At 45.7% G+C, this 18,408-nt stretch overlaps 2 protein-coding genes across 3 annotated transcripts in view; one reads left to right on the top strand and one right to left on the bottom strand.

Annotated features, from left to right (window-relative positions):
• Positions 1–3,074: 3,074 nt before the first annotated feature.
• THAP7 (THAP domain containing 7) lies at positions 3,075–9,396 on the bottom strand. 2 transcript variants are annotated; one of them, XM_044444660.1, is made up of 5 exons: positions 9,346–9,396; positions 6,247–6,326; positions 5,851–6,003; positions 5,088–5,204; positions 3,075–3,844 (listed from the first exon to the last, which is right to left on the bottom strand). In XM_044444660.1, exons 2-5 carry the CDS (start codon positions 6,324–6,326, stop codon positions 3,289–3,291), a joined length of 906 nt encoding a protein of 301 aa, XP_044300595.1. In that variant the 5' UTR covers positions 9,346–9,396; the 3' UTR covers positions 3,075–3,288. The 2 variants fall into 2 exon arrangements, with proteins under 2 accessions (XP_044300595.1, XP_044300596.1); XM_044444661.1 differs by lacking the exon at positions 9,346–9,396 and adding an exon at positions 8,965–9,079.
• Positions 9,397–11,695: 2,299 nt separating this feature from the next.
• LOC123030515 (vomeronasal type-2 receptor 26-like) overlaps positions 11,696–18,408 on the top strand; it is a 33,018-nt gene continuing 26,305 nt past the window's right edge. Inside the window, exons 1-2 of the mRNA XM_044444528.1 lie at positions 11,696–11,771; positions 12,087–12,279. Of these exons, the coding sequence (XP_044300463.1) occupies positions 11,696–11,771; positions 12,087–12,279 (269 nt within the window). The remainder of the gene's footprint in view (positions 11,772–12,086; positions 12,280–18,408) is intronic.

The following is an 18,408-nucleotide window of genomic DNA, read 5'->3' as shown; positions in this document are numbered from 1 at the left end:
GGAGAAGGGCCTCTCCCGCCGATCTCAGGGGGCGACTGGGCAAATATCTAGGCAATGGGACATCAGTTTAAAGCAGTCAGACTCCCAAGGTGAGTAGCATTGCTATACTGCTAAGAAGGGAAAGATTTCTAGACAATCATCCCCCTCCTTTTTTTATCCTTGCTCTATTTCTGATTAAGATTTATTTAAACTATTGGTATCCTAATCTTCAGCCAAAAAAGCACTCAGAACAACTTCCAATCAGCAAGAAAGATGCTCTGCCCATAGGCTTACAATAAAGACAGATCCAGCTCACAAAGAAAAATAACGGTGATCAAAGATGGGAAAAATTAGGTACCATCAGGGGGGAAAAAAGTACTGTCCCTCTCCCTGCCCCATATCCTAGAGAGAGGGGGGCTGTCAAACTGGAATAAGTCCTTATGTTTCCTTTGCCTGTCCTCTTATTCCTCCTTTTCCCCACTGTTGTTGGTGTTAGTTGGGCAGTAGTACTTGAACAGTGTTATTCAATGGTTTTCGGCGCCAGGTAAAGACCTTTTTATTTAAACATCATTTCAATTGTTAAAACATATGATCTGGCCTGGGCAACTTCTTCTTCCTTCTCTTTCTCATCCTATATTTTTATTTTATACTGATAATTTTAATTTTGTATTTGTAAATCAATGTATTTTTTGTATTGTTATATTTAATGGTAATTTATTATGTACTATTGTATTTCAATGTATTTTATCATGTTGTAAGCCGCCCCGAGGTTTCGGCAAGGGGCGGCATAGAAATGTTATAATAATAATAATAATAATAATAATAATAATATAGACCTGTATTCTTTGTTGGAAAAGCTCTATATTGGGGGTCATTTTCCATTGGTGGGTTTATCCAAAGGCAAGGAAGGGGGCAGGGCTTGTAATAGTATAATTTGTATTCTTAGAAGATAAATCCAGCCCCAGGGTTTAGGAAGGCCTTTAAAGGGCCCCATAACCTGGAAGATTTGGGACATACCATTCTTTTTCTCTACTGTGAACTCTTGTGAGTTCATTGTACAAAATGAGAATTGGAGATGGCAGGGAATCCTTGCTGGACATTCTGAAAATCAATGTTATGTCCCAGGAAATCATTTCTGATTTGTGGTGATCTTATGAATGAATGCCTTCCATTATGTCCTATCCTTAACAGCCCTGCTCAGCTCCTGTGAACATAAGGCTGAGGCTTCCTTTATAGAATTGATCCATCCATCCCATAACTGGTGTTTTGCACTCAATTTTCCCTAGCATTACTGTCAACTGTAGTCCTTATAAACTTATTACACCTGTCTTCCATCAGCTGTATAGGCTGCCAGTTCCAGTCTGGGCCAAATTCAAGGTCTTGATTATAAGACATATAAAGCCCTAAATGGCCTTGGACCACTTTATTTTTGGGAATGCATTACTCCATGCATACTGCCTGTCACCTACCATCATCAACAGAGGCCCTCCCATGAATTCCTCTAGATTTTTTTTAACTAAACAGTAACCCTGAGGGGAAAAGGCAGAAATACTTCTGAGGGGATCATACCTCTCTTAGTAGCGTAGATCTGGTGGGATGTTAATGGCTGTGTTGAAGCAGTGGTTCCTTTTGAACCCAGCCTAAGAAGGTACTAACAAATATATATCACTTTGGTTCAGATTAGACTGCTTGCTCTTAGCTAAAAATATGGCATGCAAGCATTCTTTTCATTGCAAATAAGTATCCTCATTTGAGGATTCCAGAGTTTTAAATAAAATCACTCAAGAAACAATAAGGAACACAAGCAATTGTGACTGAAAAGAGTGCATCTGGAACAGATTCTACTGGAAATGTGTCAGGCCTAATTGATACTATACACACATAGATCAGGTGAAGAACCCCAGGACCAAGGGCCAAATCAAGTCTTCCATGGTTCCTATCTAGCTTCACCCAACCTGCTTCCCACCCCATCATGAGGTGGTTCCTCAACACCTGTTCATATGTATGATGCTGGCTAAACAGCTAAAGCATTTCTGTATCTTGTTTGCAAAGGTGTTAGTGGGGTGAAGATGTTTATTTAGGGCATGGGTCCTCAAACTATGGCATGCGGGCTGCATCCGGCCCGCCTCAGCGCTTCTGGACTCGCTCGGAGAAAACGATCTCCGAGCGAGTCCAAAAGCTCTGAGCCAGTGCAGGCGTTCTTTGAAACTGAACAGAGAGCCAGTGCATGCGCCAAATTGTAAGAGCTCAACTACGTATGTGCTCCCCCCCCCCCACTGGATGCATATACAGAGTGGGAATAAGGAGTGGGAAACAAAAGAGAGGTGCATGGAAATAAGACTAAGAAACTAAAAAAGGATTGAAGGTAAGAAAAATGTAACTTTTAAAATCTATTTTTAATTATATGAGCCTCGTCTCTAGGCTGCAGGCCAAGCCCTGTTCCTTGCTTCCCCTCGCCTTGGCCCACGGAAAGCAGCCCCTTACCTCCTCGTGGCCCCTTCCTGGCTGGGGGAGCCGTACTGCCCCCGCCTCTCCAGCCTCCCGCTCTTGCTCCCCCTCCTGGAGCCAGGTGAGAGCCTGCAAGGGGATGTTCCTCCAGCTTGGAAGTGGGGCGGTAGCAAGGAGCTGGGAAGGCCTCAACTGAGGTGAGTGCGCCCGCATGGCTCCCCCTCGTGCTGTGCTCTCCCTTTGGGTGGGCAGCGCAGCGTCATCTTGGGCTTCTGCTGCAGCCTGAGCAAGCAGAGCAAACATTTTTAAATTAATTTTTAAATGTTAATTTTTAAATTTTAATTAATTTTTATTTTAATTAATTTTTAATGTGCTGTGTGCATAGGAATTTGTTCTTTTTTTTTTCCAAACTATAGTCCGGCTCCCCAACAGTCTGAGGGACAGTGAACTGGCCCCCTGTTGAAAAAGTTTGAGGACCCCTGATTTAGGGCAACAGATTTCCAGCTCTGACTGGGTGAACAGCCGGAAGGTCCGTGTACCACCCACTAATTATTTGAAGAGTTATGCCAAACTACTACTACTTGCTAGAAAGAATGGAAGCCTGCCTGTAGCGAACATCATACCAAAGACTACACTTAACATCAGGCTATGTTTTTAAGTCATGCTGGGAGCATCCAGTCATACAAAACAATCTTTATTTACAGATACAGAGTACATATCAAGGGACAGGAGGCAAGCATCAAGTGGTCAGCTTGTTTGTAGTCCAAGCTCCACTGGACAGCTTGGCCAACAGAAATATCATACAGCCCAAGCCCCTAAGTGTGCCAAAGAAGGGAAGGCTGATTTTGGCCCGTGCCAAAGTTACTCAAGATCATTGAGTAACTCCAGTTCAAAGACCTGCAGGTGCTCCTTTAGCCTTCGATGAGTGTCAGAGTTGTGTGGTCGTCGCTCTCGCTGTAGCTCACAGATACGCAGGCGGAGCCGTTGCTCTCGGCGGCGGCAAGCCTGCAGTTCTCGCTGAGCTTTCCCCAAAGCATCAAGGGCTGCTTCTGCTCGCCTTTTCCAGAGCAAGGCGCTACCTACCTGGTAGCTGTGCTCGTTCTGGATGTAAGCACCAGCTGGGGGTGGGAGGCGCAGCATGTAGAGGGAGAGGGAAACGGGATGGGATGAATCCCCCACTGGCTCTGGGAGAGCTGGAGAGGGAGTTGCTTCTTCCTGGCCTGTAGCAGCTGGTGACTGCTCCAGGGGAATGTCTGACAGGGTGGCCAAGCGTTCTGGCTCTGGCCCAGCAAAGATGGGCTGGTTTCGGGGCTCACCACTGGTGGGAGCAGCCCCAGGGCTTGGCAGCTCTTGTTCGGGGAAGCACGAGATGTCTATGCACAATGGCGTCGATTCCTCCTTTGGACAAGGACCACCACTGTGAAAAAAACAGAACAGAACCATAGTCAGAGAAGAAAATAGGAGGGAAGATCTGCCTCATTTCTCCCACCCAAATAATAACAAATGGGAGAAAACAGAAGAAATCAAAACAAACCATGCATTTGTTGAGGGTCTACAAAGCACATGTCCCTGCTCCAACTTCAAGAACTAAGCCTGCCCACAGGAAGTGGCAGAAAAAGTGCTAAGGTTGGACAGGAGAAAACAAGAAACTTCTTTGCGCAGTTCTAAGCAAGTCTCTCCTGTAATGTACTTACCAGGTCATTGCCAGGTATAAAATGAGATGAGAAAAGGCAAGCATGGTATGGTTGAGAATAGTCAGATCCTATATAGTTTTTTCGGCTTTGACCCAGTCGCTTCATTCTTTCTGGCGCTACTAGTACTAGCCCTCTGCTCTTCCCCAGTAGCATATTAGACAGTGGCATAACCTGAGGGGCTCATCTTCCGGCGTCATGTCTTTTTGCCTTTTGGTACTGTCCATGGGGTTTTCATGGCAAAGATACTGGAGTGGGTTGCTATTTCCTTCTCCCGTGGATCACGTTTTGTCAGAGCTCTCTGCTATGACCTGTCCGTCTTGGGTGGCCCTGCACGGCATAGCTCATAGCTTCACTGAGCTACGCAAGCCCCTTCGCCACGACAAGGCAGTGATCCTTTGGCCACCTAATGAGAAGGAAGGACTCCCTGGAGAAGAGCCTAATGTTGGGAACAATAGATGGCAAAAGAAAAAGGGGACAGCAGAGGATGAGGTGGCTAGATGGAGCCACTGAAGCAGTTGGTGTGAGCTTGAGTGGACTCCGGGGGATGGTGGAGGACAGGAAGGCCTGGAGGAATGTTGTCCATGGGGTTGCGATGGCTCGGACATGACTTTGCGACTAACAACAACAACAACAATATAGTTCTTCAACTACAATCCCAGATCTGTTTTTTGCTATTGATCTGGATCTTGATGGGGGTTTTTTTCTCTGCCAGATCCTTGGCCATGCTTTTCTTGGTTTCCAGTCTCAGACTCCACAATTCTATCATATCACTCTTCTACAAAAACCCTCTATGTCAAATGAATGGACTTTGAGGTAAAAAATCTGGTAAGTCTGTGATCTGCAGTCACATGGAAGCCCCACTGAACACAGCGGGACTTCTTAGTAAAAATGCACAAGATTGAAGAGTGAGGGAGGAAACACTTTCCACAAAGCAAGGGAAAACAAGATCAGAAGGATGGTGCTCACCTTTGCTTCTTTTCACGCTTTACAAGTTTGGAGTTGCCTAGTTTTGATTTTCGGCGTGGTTTGGCATGAAGCTCAAATATGGTGGGAACAGCACCCTCCTTGAGCCTGTGGTAACCACTACAAAGGAAGAATGATACTTATAAACCATCACTAGCTGCGGATAGCCTAGCAATTTGGTCCTGAAGAAAGTCATCTGTATTGAGAACTACTGGACAGTTGGGTGAGATTTAGTGCAGTTACCATTAACCAGTTCCATTTAACTTCACAATTATTTGCCCAGATCTCTTCATAAGCATGCATTGGAGAGTTCAAAGCATACAGCCTTACTTTATCACCCATGCTGTTTGTTTGTGCAGTTCTACCTAGCACAACAAAAAATCAAACAGCAGGCTACTGCTGGGGACTACAGCCTATCCAACAGACCAGGCATTCTTACTGTTGAAAATGAAAAGCTTGCTGGGATCCAGCTTGGATTTGACAAGGTCTAATTTCACAGTGTTTGCTCATGTTGCTATTTGTTTTTCTCTAGAGGGATAATACAGACTGAAAACTGGTCATCCTGAATAAACCAGAATAAATTCATTATTCAAGAATTCTTTCATCTTCTGGCCTTCATGTCATTTTTTACTTTTACCTTATCTTCAAAGATGTCTTTAAACACAGAGAAGCTTGCATCTGGTTTCACAACGGTATATCTGTGATCTGAGCCATTTATTTTACTTATGCATGTCCTTTCATGCCCTTTGATATACTGATGACCTACCTGGTACCCACCAGTTCGAAGCAACTCTTTTCAAAGTGCTTAGAGCAAAAGTAAACATATTTAGAGGCTGGGTCCCAGAGACCCTGGCCACTCATATCCTTCCGTCGACAATTCTCCAACCAAGTGGCTCGCCGTGGATTGTCCTTCGGCAGTCTGTGAAATGACACAGAGAATGAATAAGGGTTACCCTGGCAAGGAAGTGGCACAGCATGGATTATGAATGTCATTTTCTCAAGCTCAAGGAAAATGGTGGTCTTTACAGGAACTTTCTTCTAATGATACAGATGCCTGTGCTGTGGCATTTCCTGTTTCAACTACAGCATAGTAATCCTACCTATCCTTCAATTGTATATGGATACTAAATTGAATGGGAGACTGAAAGAGCACAACTCTCACCGATGGAAGGAAATGCCTCTGTTGCGTGTCTCAGGTGTGTCGCGGGTGCAGCAGCCAGTGGCAGAGCAGTGGCGGGGCATCTGTAAGAAGCAGAGAAAAGATATTTATAAATCCGACTATCCGAAGTGTTCCAAAACTGTTTCTGCTAAGCTATCTTTGCTATGAAAAGCCAACAATTCTGCACCAATTTAATAGAAATTCTGCACTAAACCACACAATCTGAACCAATAAACTCTTGCTTTGCATTTGCTTTTGTAGTCAAGGATTAAGTGAACTCCAGACCAAAACAAATGCACCAGTAATTTTGTAGAGGTGTTGGCTTGTGACATCTCACCAGCCTTGCATACAACCCTCCATGCGTCTCTTCACAAAACATCTGAAAAACTAGGATGCTGAGAAAACTGAACTCTTCGCTCAATTAAACATTCTAGGAATTTTCCACACTGGCACAGAATATACATTCTGGTATGCAAGTCCCTTCCTTCTGTCATTACTCCATGGATACTTGCTTCCATCTGTTTCAATTCCATAGGATGACAGGAGGGAAGAGACTGAAGATTTTATCTTGTGGAAGGGAGCTAGACTTGCCATTTTGCAACCTCAAAGCTCCATGAATTTGCTACTAAAGTTGCCACTGGACAAAATTCCCTGTGACCAAACAGAAGAAAAACTGCCTGTATGAAATCAACATGCCAGAGCTCTTGCACAGGTTGTACACAATAGATTGAAGATCTGGGGGGAGCCTGAAAAATGCAGACGAAACCATTCCATTTCCAAGTTATTGGACACAATGGGGGAACCTTTTTTTTTTTTTTGGTTCCCTCCATTTTTTTCTCCAAGGCCTTCAAATCTCTGTGTAGACAGCAAGAAATACAGGAAGGCCACATAAAACATCCAAACTAAACCAGTCTCAGAAACTTGAAAGAAACGCAGCTAGTACTGGGGCAAGCCTAAAATTGGAACAATGTAGACTGTGCAGATCCTTGAAAGACAGGGGAAACTCTTGTTCTTATGCCTAGAAAAAGGCCACCAAACAAAAGAGCTTTTAAAAAGGGATGGGAAACTGTAGCCAAGAGACAGCTACAATGCTTCAAGTCAAATAAAATTATTAAAATGTATTAATACCATGGAGAATGTGGACAAAGAAAATACTGAAAACAGGACCACCTAATGACATTGACTGGGAATAGACCGAAAACTGACATATGGACAATTTGTGTAAACAATGCCAGATTCATGTGTGGAATGGAATTCACAGCCAGATGTTTATTTATTTATGTATTAAAACATTTTTATGCCGCCCCATTCGCCGAAGCCTCGGCGATGGCTTAGTGGATGTTATATTACATCCTCTAAGTAGCTTAAAAAGAAAAAGAAATTAAAAGCCTTTAGACAAATGCATGGAGAGAAGGTCTTTCAAAAGCTATTTGGTCATTATAGTTAAATGAAAGGTGCAAGTCAAAAGGCACTATGTACCTTTGAATAGCAAGTTCTAGTGGAAAATAATGGAACTGTCAATTTTATCTGTTATTTGTGGGGTTTCCAAGAGGTATCTGCTTGGCCAGTACTAGAAACAAAATGCTTACTGAGATGAACTCCTACAAGCAAATCCAAATTTGACTTGCTATCTCAAGTCCATGTTCAGAATCCTAATTAAAGCCATTCCCTCTAGTGCAGGATTCCCCAATCTTAAGCCCTCTGGTTAATTAAAACTTCTGTATGTTGTAGTAAAACAGAGGGCATAAAGTTGGGGAATAGTGGACTAACCTATACAGACTCTTTCTTTACACTTCATATCATTCTGTCAAGCAGATTTCTCTTGCTCCCAACTTCCCTCATATTTAGATATTATGGTAATCACTGCAATGCACGTATCAAGATGGCACGTAACAGTTCTGGAATCCAGAGAATACAAAATGGATTGTGGAGGAATATGAAGAACTGAAGACAGCACAAGGAACACATGCCAGTATCTAGTAGCAAGATCTAAGAATGATACAGTGTGTCATTTAACTAAAGGGGAAATAAGATATGCAGATATTTGCAACACACACACACACACACAAAAGCCGAAGGTTGAAAGAAAAGGAAAGGATAACATTACATTTCAGAAACAGCATCCATATAAAATAAATTTAAGTTAGACCATCCCTAGCACTCATTTTTGCATTCCTCAGCCTTCCCCCCCACCCCATCCCCAGGAACTTGTGACACCTTACGATTCCCTGTTTTATTTTCAGAACAACACTGTACAGTAAGTTACACTGACTAGATTTACCCAACATGACAACCCACATTCAAGGCTGAGCATGGTTTGTTCTTGAACCATGTGATGTTTTGTGGGAAATCAACTATGCTATCAAACCATGGGTTCTCTTCATGGACTGTTTGTGGTTGTCAAACCATTGTTTGCTAGTGTGTTTGGATTCCTGTAGCAGAACTCATGGTGAACCCATACTGAATGAGTACAAGTCATGTTGTGTGAACAGTAAAACAGCTCAAGGACACCCATTGAGCTTCAGAGCCAAGTGGGGAAATGAAGCCAGGTCTCCTATATTCCAAATCAGAGATTTGCAATGCTACCGAAGGCATACATCCCCCAGATGATTTAACGCAGATCAAAGTACACATGCCTTCATAATGTTCTGTCTACCGATTGCACGATTGTAAACAGGATTAGTAGTGGGAAATATAGAATTGGGAAGAAACATTAGTTACCTGGGATCAGTTATTCTGGGGTAAATGGGAAGAAATAGGGGGCAGCATAACTGAGGGTCAAGCTAAACTGATGGGTGGGGGAAGCCACGAACTCCCTGCTTTCCCCTCGCCAAGGATCTGCAGAATGCGAAGCGATCCGCGTCGGACGGGGGAGATAAAGGGGACAGAAGGGTGCCGAGCCTACAGAGGATCTCACCGATCCCCCCCACCCTCGCATCCCACCACGGCCTTGCAGGTCGCTCCTCCCCGAAAGAAAGCAATCGCAGAGACAGGGCGGAAAACGCCCATGGCGCCCTGCTGAGACGCCAGGAAGGCTCTAAGGGAGAGAAAGGCACCGAGAGAAGCAACGCTCCTCAGTGGTCATTCTTTCGGGGTTCTCACCTCCCCACTCCCATTGCTCGGGCCACCGCCGGCGCGAATTCGAAGGCAGACCAGGGAAGAGGACTCTCGGCTCTTCTCGCGAGAAGTGAGAACGAGCGGTGACATAGACCCAAGAACGTGTAGAGTGTCCCACCCACTCGACGTGATTGCCGGGAGCCTTCTGCTCTAAAATGGGTTGAGTTGTCGTTGAGATTTTCCAGTCCAAATTAGAAGACTGTTTTTCAACATAATGACTCTGAACTAAAAGGCGTCTTCTACTTCCATGGGAGTACCAGCCAAATTAAAATGCGCAATGGTCGCTTTCAGTGTTAAGGGAAGCATAGGCTGGGAAGCACTCTATAGAGGCATCTAGCTACTAGAGTTAGAACCAGGTTCCTCCCTCGAGACGAGCCCCGTTTTTTTCTCGTGGGAGTCGTCGTGCCCCCCGCAAGCCAGTGACACCCCCACCCATTCTCTCCCAGAATAGAACCAACCAACGGCCGCTGGTTCTGTTGAAGGCGGGCTCTAATTTTTTAAAAATGCTGCCCGTGTATAAGACAGTGGCACGCTCCCCCTGGCCAATCAGGGGCGCCTTTCCATTCAACGGCAAGGAAGGCACGAGCGTGAGAGTCAACCGTCTCCGTCTGACACGTTGAGGAGAAAGCAGTCGTCGGTCTGCCAGCTTGCTTATTTATTATATATTTTAAAGCATATAGCTTCTAGGTTTTGGTTTTTCGGGTGATTTACAGCTATGTTCTTACCTCTAGTTGGTAAATATCCACAGCGTTTCAATTGGGTGTTACTGATTTTGGGTAATCAGTTGGGTAATGCTGATTTTACTTTTAAGCTAAAAAAAATTGGCAGCTTGCATAGTTTTAAACAAGAATGATATTCCCTGCTGCGGACTCACAATTTCAAAGGCAGGAGACAAACTTCTTTTTACAGGTGGAGGGGAAAAAATCTTGGGTACCTATTGGGAAGGTTATGTTGTAGTTCTTGTAATGACCACCAGGTGAGGAAACAGTTCAAGCGTGAAAGCAAAGTTTTTGACAAAGTGCCCCATGATAACGTGATTACCAAACTAGCAAAAAGTAGGTGAGATGAAACAACGATCAGGCTGATGTACTTACTAATCAATAGGCATAACTTTTATTGGTTGAATCATGTAATCATCAACACATATCAGGCCTATGAAAAACCGTCTTTTCTAGAAATCAGCATGTGTGCATCCTTGAAATGTAGCTGACACAGTCACCATTCCAGAGAAAGCTAGTTGGAACTTGACAGATGACAGCAGCTCAGAGAAAGGGCAATGCACACCAGCCCAGCCCATTCCCTGTATGTAGAAGCACCCCCTGCTCCCCCCTCCTTCAGAGCATCTTCTTTGGTATGTAAGTGGGAAAGATTTGCACCATTGTAACTTTATTTCTGTAACCTATTGGAAAGTGTTAACTGTTAAGTGTAATTCATCATGGCCTCTGTGCATCACACATATGGGTGCTGCGCCTGCGCAGTGCCTTTGGCTGGAGATTGCAAGCTAACGGTTTTTGACGGGAAGCTCCGCTTCCCCTCCCCCCATGGTCTATAAAGAGTGGAGTGTCAGTCATTTTGTTCAGTCTTTGTGACCACCGTTCACTGTGCCTCGTGCTGCTTTCTACTTTCGCTCTGACCATTACTTGTATAGCCCTTCTTCTCGATTGTTCCAGTTCTTATAGCCCGGTTTTTTCACCTTATTCCCTTACTTCGTATAGTTCCTGTAGTTTTTCTCTATCATTCTACCTTCTTTCGATCTATCTAAAAAAAAAAACAGCAACCCAGAAATAGGACCGATAAATGTTCTCACTGCCTGGCCTTCTCTAAGCAGGCCAGAAAGAATCGTGAGAATCACCTCCGGAGGCTCCTTTGGGATCGGGCTCTCATGCAGTCTGATCCACTGCTTTCTGCTCCAAAGTCTGTTTCCGCTTCAGTGGCTCCACCTTCGTGCCCTTCGGACGAAGGTGCGTCTACTACGGTGGCTCCCTCTGCTTCTCCCAAGAAGAAGCATGAGAAGCGGAAGCATGCCGAACCCGAAAAGTCAGCAGGCCATAAGAAGGCCAGGAAGGAGAAAGTCTCGAAGCCTTCCAAGAAATCAAAGGATTCGGAGTGTCCTCGTCACCGGGACTTGGATTCGACAGCCCCCTTGGTACCGGCGGTGCTTACTGTACCGACTCCACCCGACCTGGTGCTTCAGGAGGCAATGCGGGTTACCCCTCAAGGGTCCCCGCACCACGTGGCCGACCTCCCCACTGGGGCTCTTCCAACTCTCCAAAGAGGCTCGATTTCTGATGGGGAAATTCAGGACTCTCCCCCTAGGGCTCGGTTGCCTACACCCATGCCCGCGGCCACTATAGAGGCGGATGTAGAGATGTCCCCGCCTGGGAGCCGGAGGAGCCGCTCCATGGAGCAACGTTTGGAGGGATGGCGTCGCCCCTACTACCACACCTGGGGTGATCCGCTCTTCTTCGGGTATTATCCCGTTCCTAGGGCTCAGTCCTCTCCACCGTCCCGTGACTGATCGCATCCCTCGGACCTGAGACGTGCATCTCCGCGATCCCCTCGGGATGGAAGCAGCCGCTTTTTTTCTCCGGCGGAGTCTTCATCATCGGCTCCACCATACTACGGTGCCGACTCTGACGATTCGGAGGTCGATTCAACCTCCCCAGATGTCGCTGTGACCTCCCAGGGTCCTGCGTCACCGGACGAATCCCACATCTCCTTCGCAGAGCTGATGTCCAGGCTTGTCCAGTCCCTTGACATCGACGCCATCCATCGTCCGGGACCAACGACGGACAAGTTCTACAACGTTGTCCATGGAGAGCAGTCGACATCGATCGTTCTGCTGCTCATAACCACCCTTTGGCAAGCGATGATGCAGCCCTGGGACTTGCCCTCTCACCTGCAACCCACGTCCAGGAGGTACGAATCCATGTACCGGGTTCGGGAGGAGGACATCCCCTTCCTCCTCTGCCACCCCAAGCCAAACTTGGTCGTGGTGGAGTCCTCCCAGGGCAGAGAGGCTAGAGCACACACGGCACCACGAGACAAGGAGGGCCGAAAGATCGACTCCCTGGCTAGGCGAGTCTATGCTGCTTCAGGCCTGGGGCTACGGATCTCCAATTACGAGGCGACATTGGCGAGGTACCAGTACTTCATTATGCAGCACCTCCACAATGTTGCCTTGACCCTCCTGGACCACCAGGGTGACCTGGTTAAGGTCCTTATCAAGGAGGCAATGCAGGTTGCAGTTCAACAGTTGTCCATGGCCAGGCATCACGTGGACACAGACTCAAGGGCCTTGGTCGGTGCCATTTCGCTCCGGAGACACGCGTGGCTTAGAAATTGCAACTTTCTGGAGGAAACCAAGCGCTGCATAGAGGAAATGCCCTTTGACGGGTCCGGGCTTTTCCACTCTTGCACCGACTACAAATTTAAAAAGCTGCACGAATCCTGAATGACGGCACGCAGGATGGAGATACAGACCCAAACTAGACGTAAGTGGTCATGGAATCACCCATCTCACAGGCAGTCCTACCAGCCAAGACAACAACCCCAGCACCATCAGCAACAACAACAGCAGCACCGCCGTCCGCAGCCCCAACAATGCTATCAACAAGGCCATCACCATTTCGATGACAGGAGACAGCGTTGACGGGACTGGCGAACCATTCCTCGAATTCCTTCTATACCCACCCACCTCTCATCTGGGGATTGGCTGCGAAGCCGACTCCCCATTTGGGAGTCCATCACATCTGATCGGTGGGTATTGTCCATCGTTCAGCACGGCTATCGGATAGAATTCAACATCATTCATCGAGTCCGATCTGGTTTACATCATGTTCGCCGGTATTGCTCAATGAAATACAGCAGCTTCTTCGTAAAGGAGCGATCCGTCAAGTATTCCCATCTGATGGACTTCACAGATTCTATTCCAGATACTTTATGGTCCCGAAGCGGGATGGTGGTTTACGTCCGAGTTTGGACTTAAGTTATCTGAATCGAGTTATTGTACCGACGAAGTTTCGGATGACCTCCCTTCAAAACATCTTGCCTTTGCTAAGGAAAGAGGATTGGTTTGCCTCTTTGGACCTGAAGGACGCCTATTTCCACATTTTGATCCACCCGAGTTATAGGCATTTCCTTCATTTTGCTGTTGCACCCCATCGTTACGAATTTACAGTTTTGCCTTTTGGAGTGGCTACGGCCCCGAGGGTATTCACCAAAAGTATGGCCCCTGTCTGCGCCTTCCTATGCCTCCAAGGCATACAAATTTACCCGTATCTGCTAGTGTTCCAGTCTAGGGAGGGACTCCTTGCATCTATCCGCACAACCTGTGCCTTATTGAATGACCTGGGTCTACACATTAATACCGAGAAAACTTCTCTTCTTCCGACGCAGACACTTACCTTCATTGGAGCCCGCTTGGATTCGACATTGGAAAAAGCCTTCCTTCCTTGGGACAGACAACAGACTCTTGCTCGCCACATCCATCAAATGCGACGAGACGGGATGGTCCCGGCGAAATCCATCCAGAGGATCCTGGGGCATATGGCTTCCGTCGCTGTAGTTCCGCACACCAGGCTTCGGCTCCGTCCGCTGCAACTTCTGTTCAACAAGGTGTACCACCCTCAGAGAGACCCACCATCGAAGTTGATTCGAATCCCATCCTTGGTACTCCATTCTCTACTTTGGTGGTCGGTACCAGCCAATCTGACTGTTGGAGTCCCCTTCAGGGCACAGTCTCCTTCGATAACCCTCAGTACCGACGCATCTCTTCTGGGATGGGGAGCGATATGCTCCGGCCTATATACCCAAGGCATGTGGAATCGTCGAGAATCCACAAATCATATCAACTTCCTGGAGCTATTGGCAGTATACAAAGCCCTGCGCTCTTTCGAGGACATTCTTCAACATCGGGTCGTTCAGATAACTGGACAATGTAGCTACCGTCTTCTATCTGAACAATCAGGGAGGAACGAAGTCACCGACTCTGGCCAGACTTTCCATGAAAATTTGGGACTGGTGCATTCCAAGAGACATCACGCTGATGGCTGTTCATCTCTCTGGTGAGGACAATGTGCAAGCAGATCTTCTCAGCAGGCACATGTTCACCTCTCACGAATGGGAACTAGATCCTCGCATACGCAACCATCTTTTTCAGCGCTGGGGGTTTCCCGACGTGGACTTACTTGCCACCCAACAGAACAGGGTGTGCAATGCTTACTGTTCGAGAGCGGGAACCAGACACGCATCCTTAGGGGGCGCTTTCATGATCCCATGGAACAACATGACTTTTTATGCCTTCCCCCCCGATCTCTCTTATGATGCGGGTCATAGCAAAAATAGTGTATGACCGAGCATCAGGGATACTAGTTGCCCCTTGGTGGCCACGCCAAGCTGGGTTTGTGACACTACTCGACATCTCTCTCAGGGAATATCTTCATCTACCTCCGCTTCCATGCCTTATAACCCAACCTGACGGTATGCTTCACCACCCGGACTTGCTGTTATTGAATCTAACAGCGTGGTGAATTCAATGACTACCACTGTCCCCCTGGTACCGACGGCAACTTCAACTGAATCGAATCCAGTCGTCGAATCCAACCACTCCGGTGCTTCCTCTTCCCTTTCTTTTGTTCATTCCATACCATCGGATGCAAGACACGACCTGTCGAATTTGACAGCCTTTCCTCCTGATATCCAACATATCATCAATTCTGCCTTAAAGCCATCCACATGGAAATCATATGCGGCTAAATGTAAACGGTTTTCTACCTTTGCTGAGTCAAGTTCATTCTCTCCATTTATGTCATCTATACATCAAATCCTTCAGTTCTTGTTAGAACTGCACCATTCTGGATTAAAGCCGTTGTCTATTAAAGTGTATACGGCTGCAATAGCCTACTATCGTGGCTTAGTCGATGGATCACCTCTCTTTTCTCAACCTATTGTCAAGAGATTTCTTAAGGGACTGCATAATCTTAACCCATCAATCAGACCAGTAATGCCTACCTGGAGGCTTTCTGTTGTTCTACAAGGCCTTACGAAAGCTCCCTTTGAACCATTGGCAACAATGGATTTGCACCTAGTCTCATGCAAGACAGCGTTTCTCATGGCAGTCTCTTCAGCCCGAAGGGCCAGTGAACTTTGCGCTCTCCGCATAGACCCGCCTTATTTGAACTTTCACAGAGAGAAGGTCGTCTTACGCCTCGACCCGTCTTTTCTTCCTAAAGTGACTACGCCTTTTCATATGGGACAAAATATTGTTTTACCTGCCTTTTTTCCATCACCGTCGACTCCACTAGAGAGATCTTTGCATTCACTTGATGTTCAGCGTTGCTTATCCTTTTACAGATCGAGGACTGAATCTATTCGACGTTCAAATAGACTATTCATTAAGTATTCTACCAAAGATCAAGGCGATCCAGTCACGCTGCAGAGACTTTCCAAATGGATAGTCCACACTAAAACCTTATCTTATCAACTAGCTAAGATCGATTTGCCTTCAATCCCTTGAGGCCATTCCACTAGGGCCATTGCAACCTCATCTGCCTTTGCATCCGGGGTCTTGCTTGATGATGTATGCCGAGCTGCTACTTGGGCAAACCCTTGCACCTTCGCCAGGCATTACCGTCTCGATGTTCGGGCTCGACGGGATTGCTCCTTTGGCAGAGCTGTTCTTTCATCTGTTCTTCACTGAGGACACCTTCCCGCCTCCTTATGGTAAGCTTGTTAATATACCCATATGTGTGATGCACAGAGGCCACGATGAAGAAAAGCAGGTTGCTTACCTGTAACTGATGTTCTTTGAGTGGCCATCTGTGCAGTCACACAACCCACCCGCCGGCCCCGCTCGGTGTTGGTGAGTGGACACATCCATCGGTACCGAAAGTTCCCCTTTTTTCATGGTACCAACTCACCTTTTTTCCTACCTCAAATTATTTTTTTTCCCACGAGGGGGCGCACGTTCGGTCGTCAAAGACGGAACAAAATGGTGGATGCTCCACTCTTTATAGACCATGGGGGGAGGGGGAGCGGAGCTTCCCGCCAAAAACCGTTAGCTTGCAATCTCTGGCCAAAGGCACTGCGCAGGTGCAGCACCCGTATGTGTGACTGCACAGATGGCCACTCGAAGAACATCAGTTACAGGTAAGCAACCTGCTTTTCCTTAGTGATCAATGTACAAAAGGGCCACCTGAGAATTGCTCAGGTATACCATCTGTTAGTTATTCTTGATTGGTTATTCTTTAAAAGAAATCTTGCCTCTCAAAACCCAACCCACATGTCCACATTGTGAGAGGTGGTAACAGAACAAGGTAAGAGATTGCAAGGATTGGGGGAAAATATGGCATGGCCTTGGGCTATAGGACTGCTATGACAGCCATGAAGGCCATCCTGGGTTACCCTGAAACTACTTGGCAAAAAGGGCTCTGGTGAAGTTGTGGCAGGTCCAGCAAGCTGGCTGTTTGTTGGCCCTCATGCTGCCAAGAAGAGTGAAAGGAATGAAAATGGGCAAAGGATACTGAATTTATGCAGCCAACACCATCTTATCACTAACACTTTTTTGAATACCAAGATTCACAATGCTATCCATGGTATAAATGGAATGACATTGCTATTAAAAGTCAGGTTAATTGCATATTAACAAGAGTTAAAAGAAGATCCAGAATACTTGATGCCGAAACAATCCCCAGTGGACTCCATGAGACTGATCATAAGATTGTAGAGTTAACAGCAAGAAATGATAAATCCAATATTAACAGAAGATCAAATAAAAACCATGAATTAATTAAGATAGCAAAACCTAAGCATGAAGAAATAGTAGAACAACTACAACAAAGTGTAGACAGCATTTAACCAAATGTCACCAGAGGTGGGGAATATGGAGTATGATGGAAGTAATTCAGAACTACCCTGCTGAACATTGCAGAAGAATTATGTGGAAAAAGTAGAAAAGGACAGAATGGGATCAAACACAATGCATGGTGGTGTGAAGAAGTTAAAGAAGCAATAAAGTTGAAAAAGAGTTATATAAATGTTGGATAAAATCAGGGAAAGAAGATTATATAAACTAGATTGCAACACAGATATACCAACAGGATAATCAAGAAAGCAAAAGAAGAATCCTCGGAATGCCTTGGAAAATCATTAGCAGATTATGAGAACAGCCTGCAGAAAGTTTTTCAAAATAGCAAATGCATATGGAAGAGAGGAGAATTATAATCCTATTGAAATAATCAATTACAAGAATGGAAGACCACTAATAGAACCATCAGAAGTAATAAAAAGGTGGAGCAAACACCTCAACACCCTAGGAGAATATCAGAAGAAGCGACACAAGACTGCAAAACAATAGTGCTAGAACCAGAAGTGATTGAAGAAGTAGCAAGAGTTGTTAAACAGTCACCTAAACACAAAGCACCAGGAACAGATAGGTTACCAACAGAAATAATTCAAGCAGCAGGAGAAAGCAGCATCGGATACACAGAATCTTTAACGCAGCATGGACATAATTAACTGCACCTACTGATTGGCAACAAGCAAAAGTAATACCACTGTGGAAAAACAAAAGGAACAAATGGGAATGCACACAATACTGAGGCATCTCACTCCTGAGACATGCAGGGAAAACATATGCCAAGATAATAGAAGCAAGGTTGAGACTAGTCATAGAAACACAACTTGCAGAAGAACAAATGGGCTTCAGAGGAAATAGAAGCTGCACAGATGCAATTTTTACACTTAAATAACTAACAGAAGAGAATATGGAATACAATATGAATGTTTGTTGAATTTGTAGACCTAGAAAAAGCATTTGATAGAGTAAATAGGAAATTGCTATGGCAAACATTGACCCAATAAAGAGTAAGTGAACATCTTATTATAGCATGCAAAAGCTTATATAGCAATTGCAGAAGTGTAGTTAGAATACACCAAGAAATATCGGAAGCCTTTGCAATAACATCTGGAGTAAAATAAGGATGTGTACTATTGCCCCCTTTCATGGATCACTGCCTTGCCATGGCGAAGGAGCTTGTGTAGCTCAAA

Source organism: Varanus komodoensis, unplaced genomic scaffold (assembly GCF_004798865.1).
Source record: "Varanus komodoensis strain SLA01 unplaced genomic scaffold, ASM479886v1 scaffold45, whole genome shotgun sequence".
Classification (NCBI taxonomy): domain Eukaryota; kingdom Metazoa; phylum Chordata; class Lepidosauria; order Squamata; family Varanidae; genus Varanus; species Varanus komodoensis.
The sequence above is the reverse complement of the archived record's forward strand: the minus strand, read 5'-3'. Positions and strand labels throughout refer to the sequence as shown.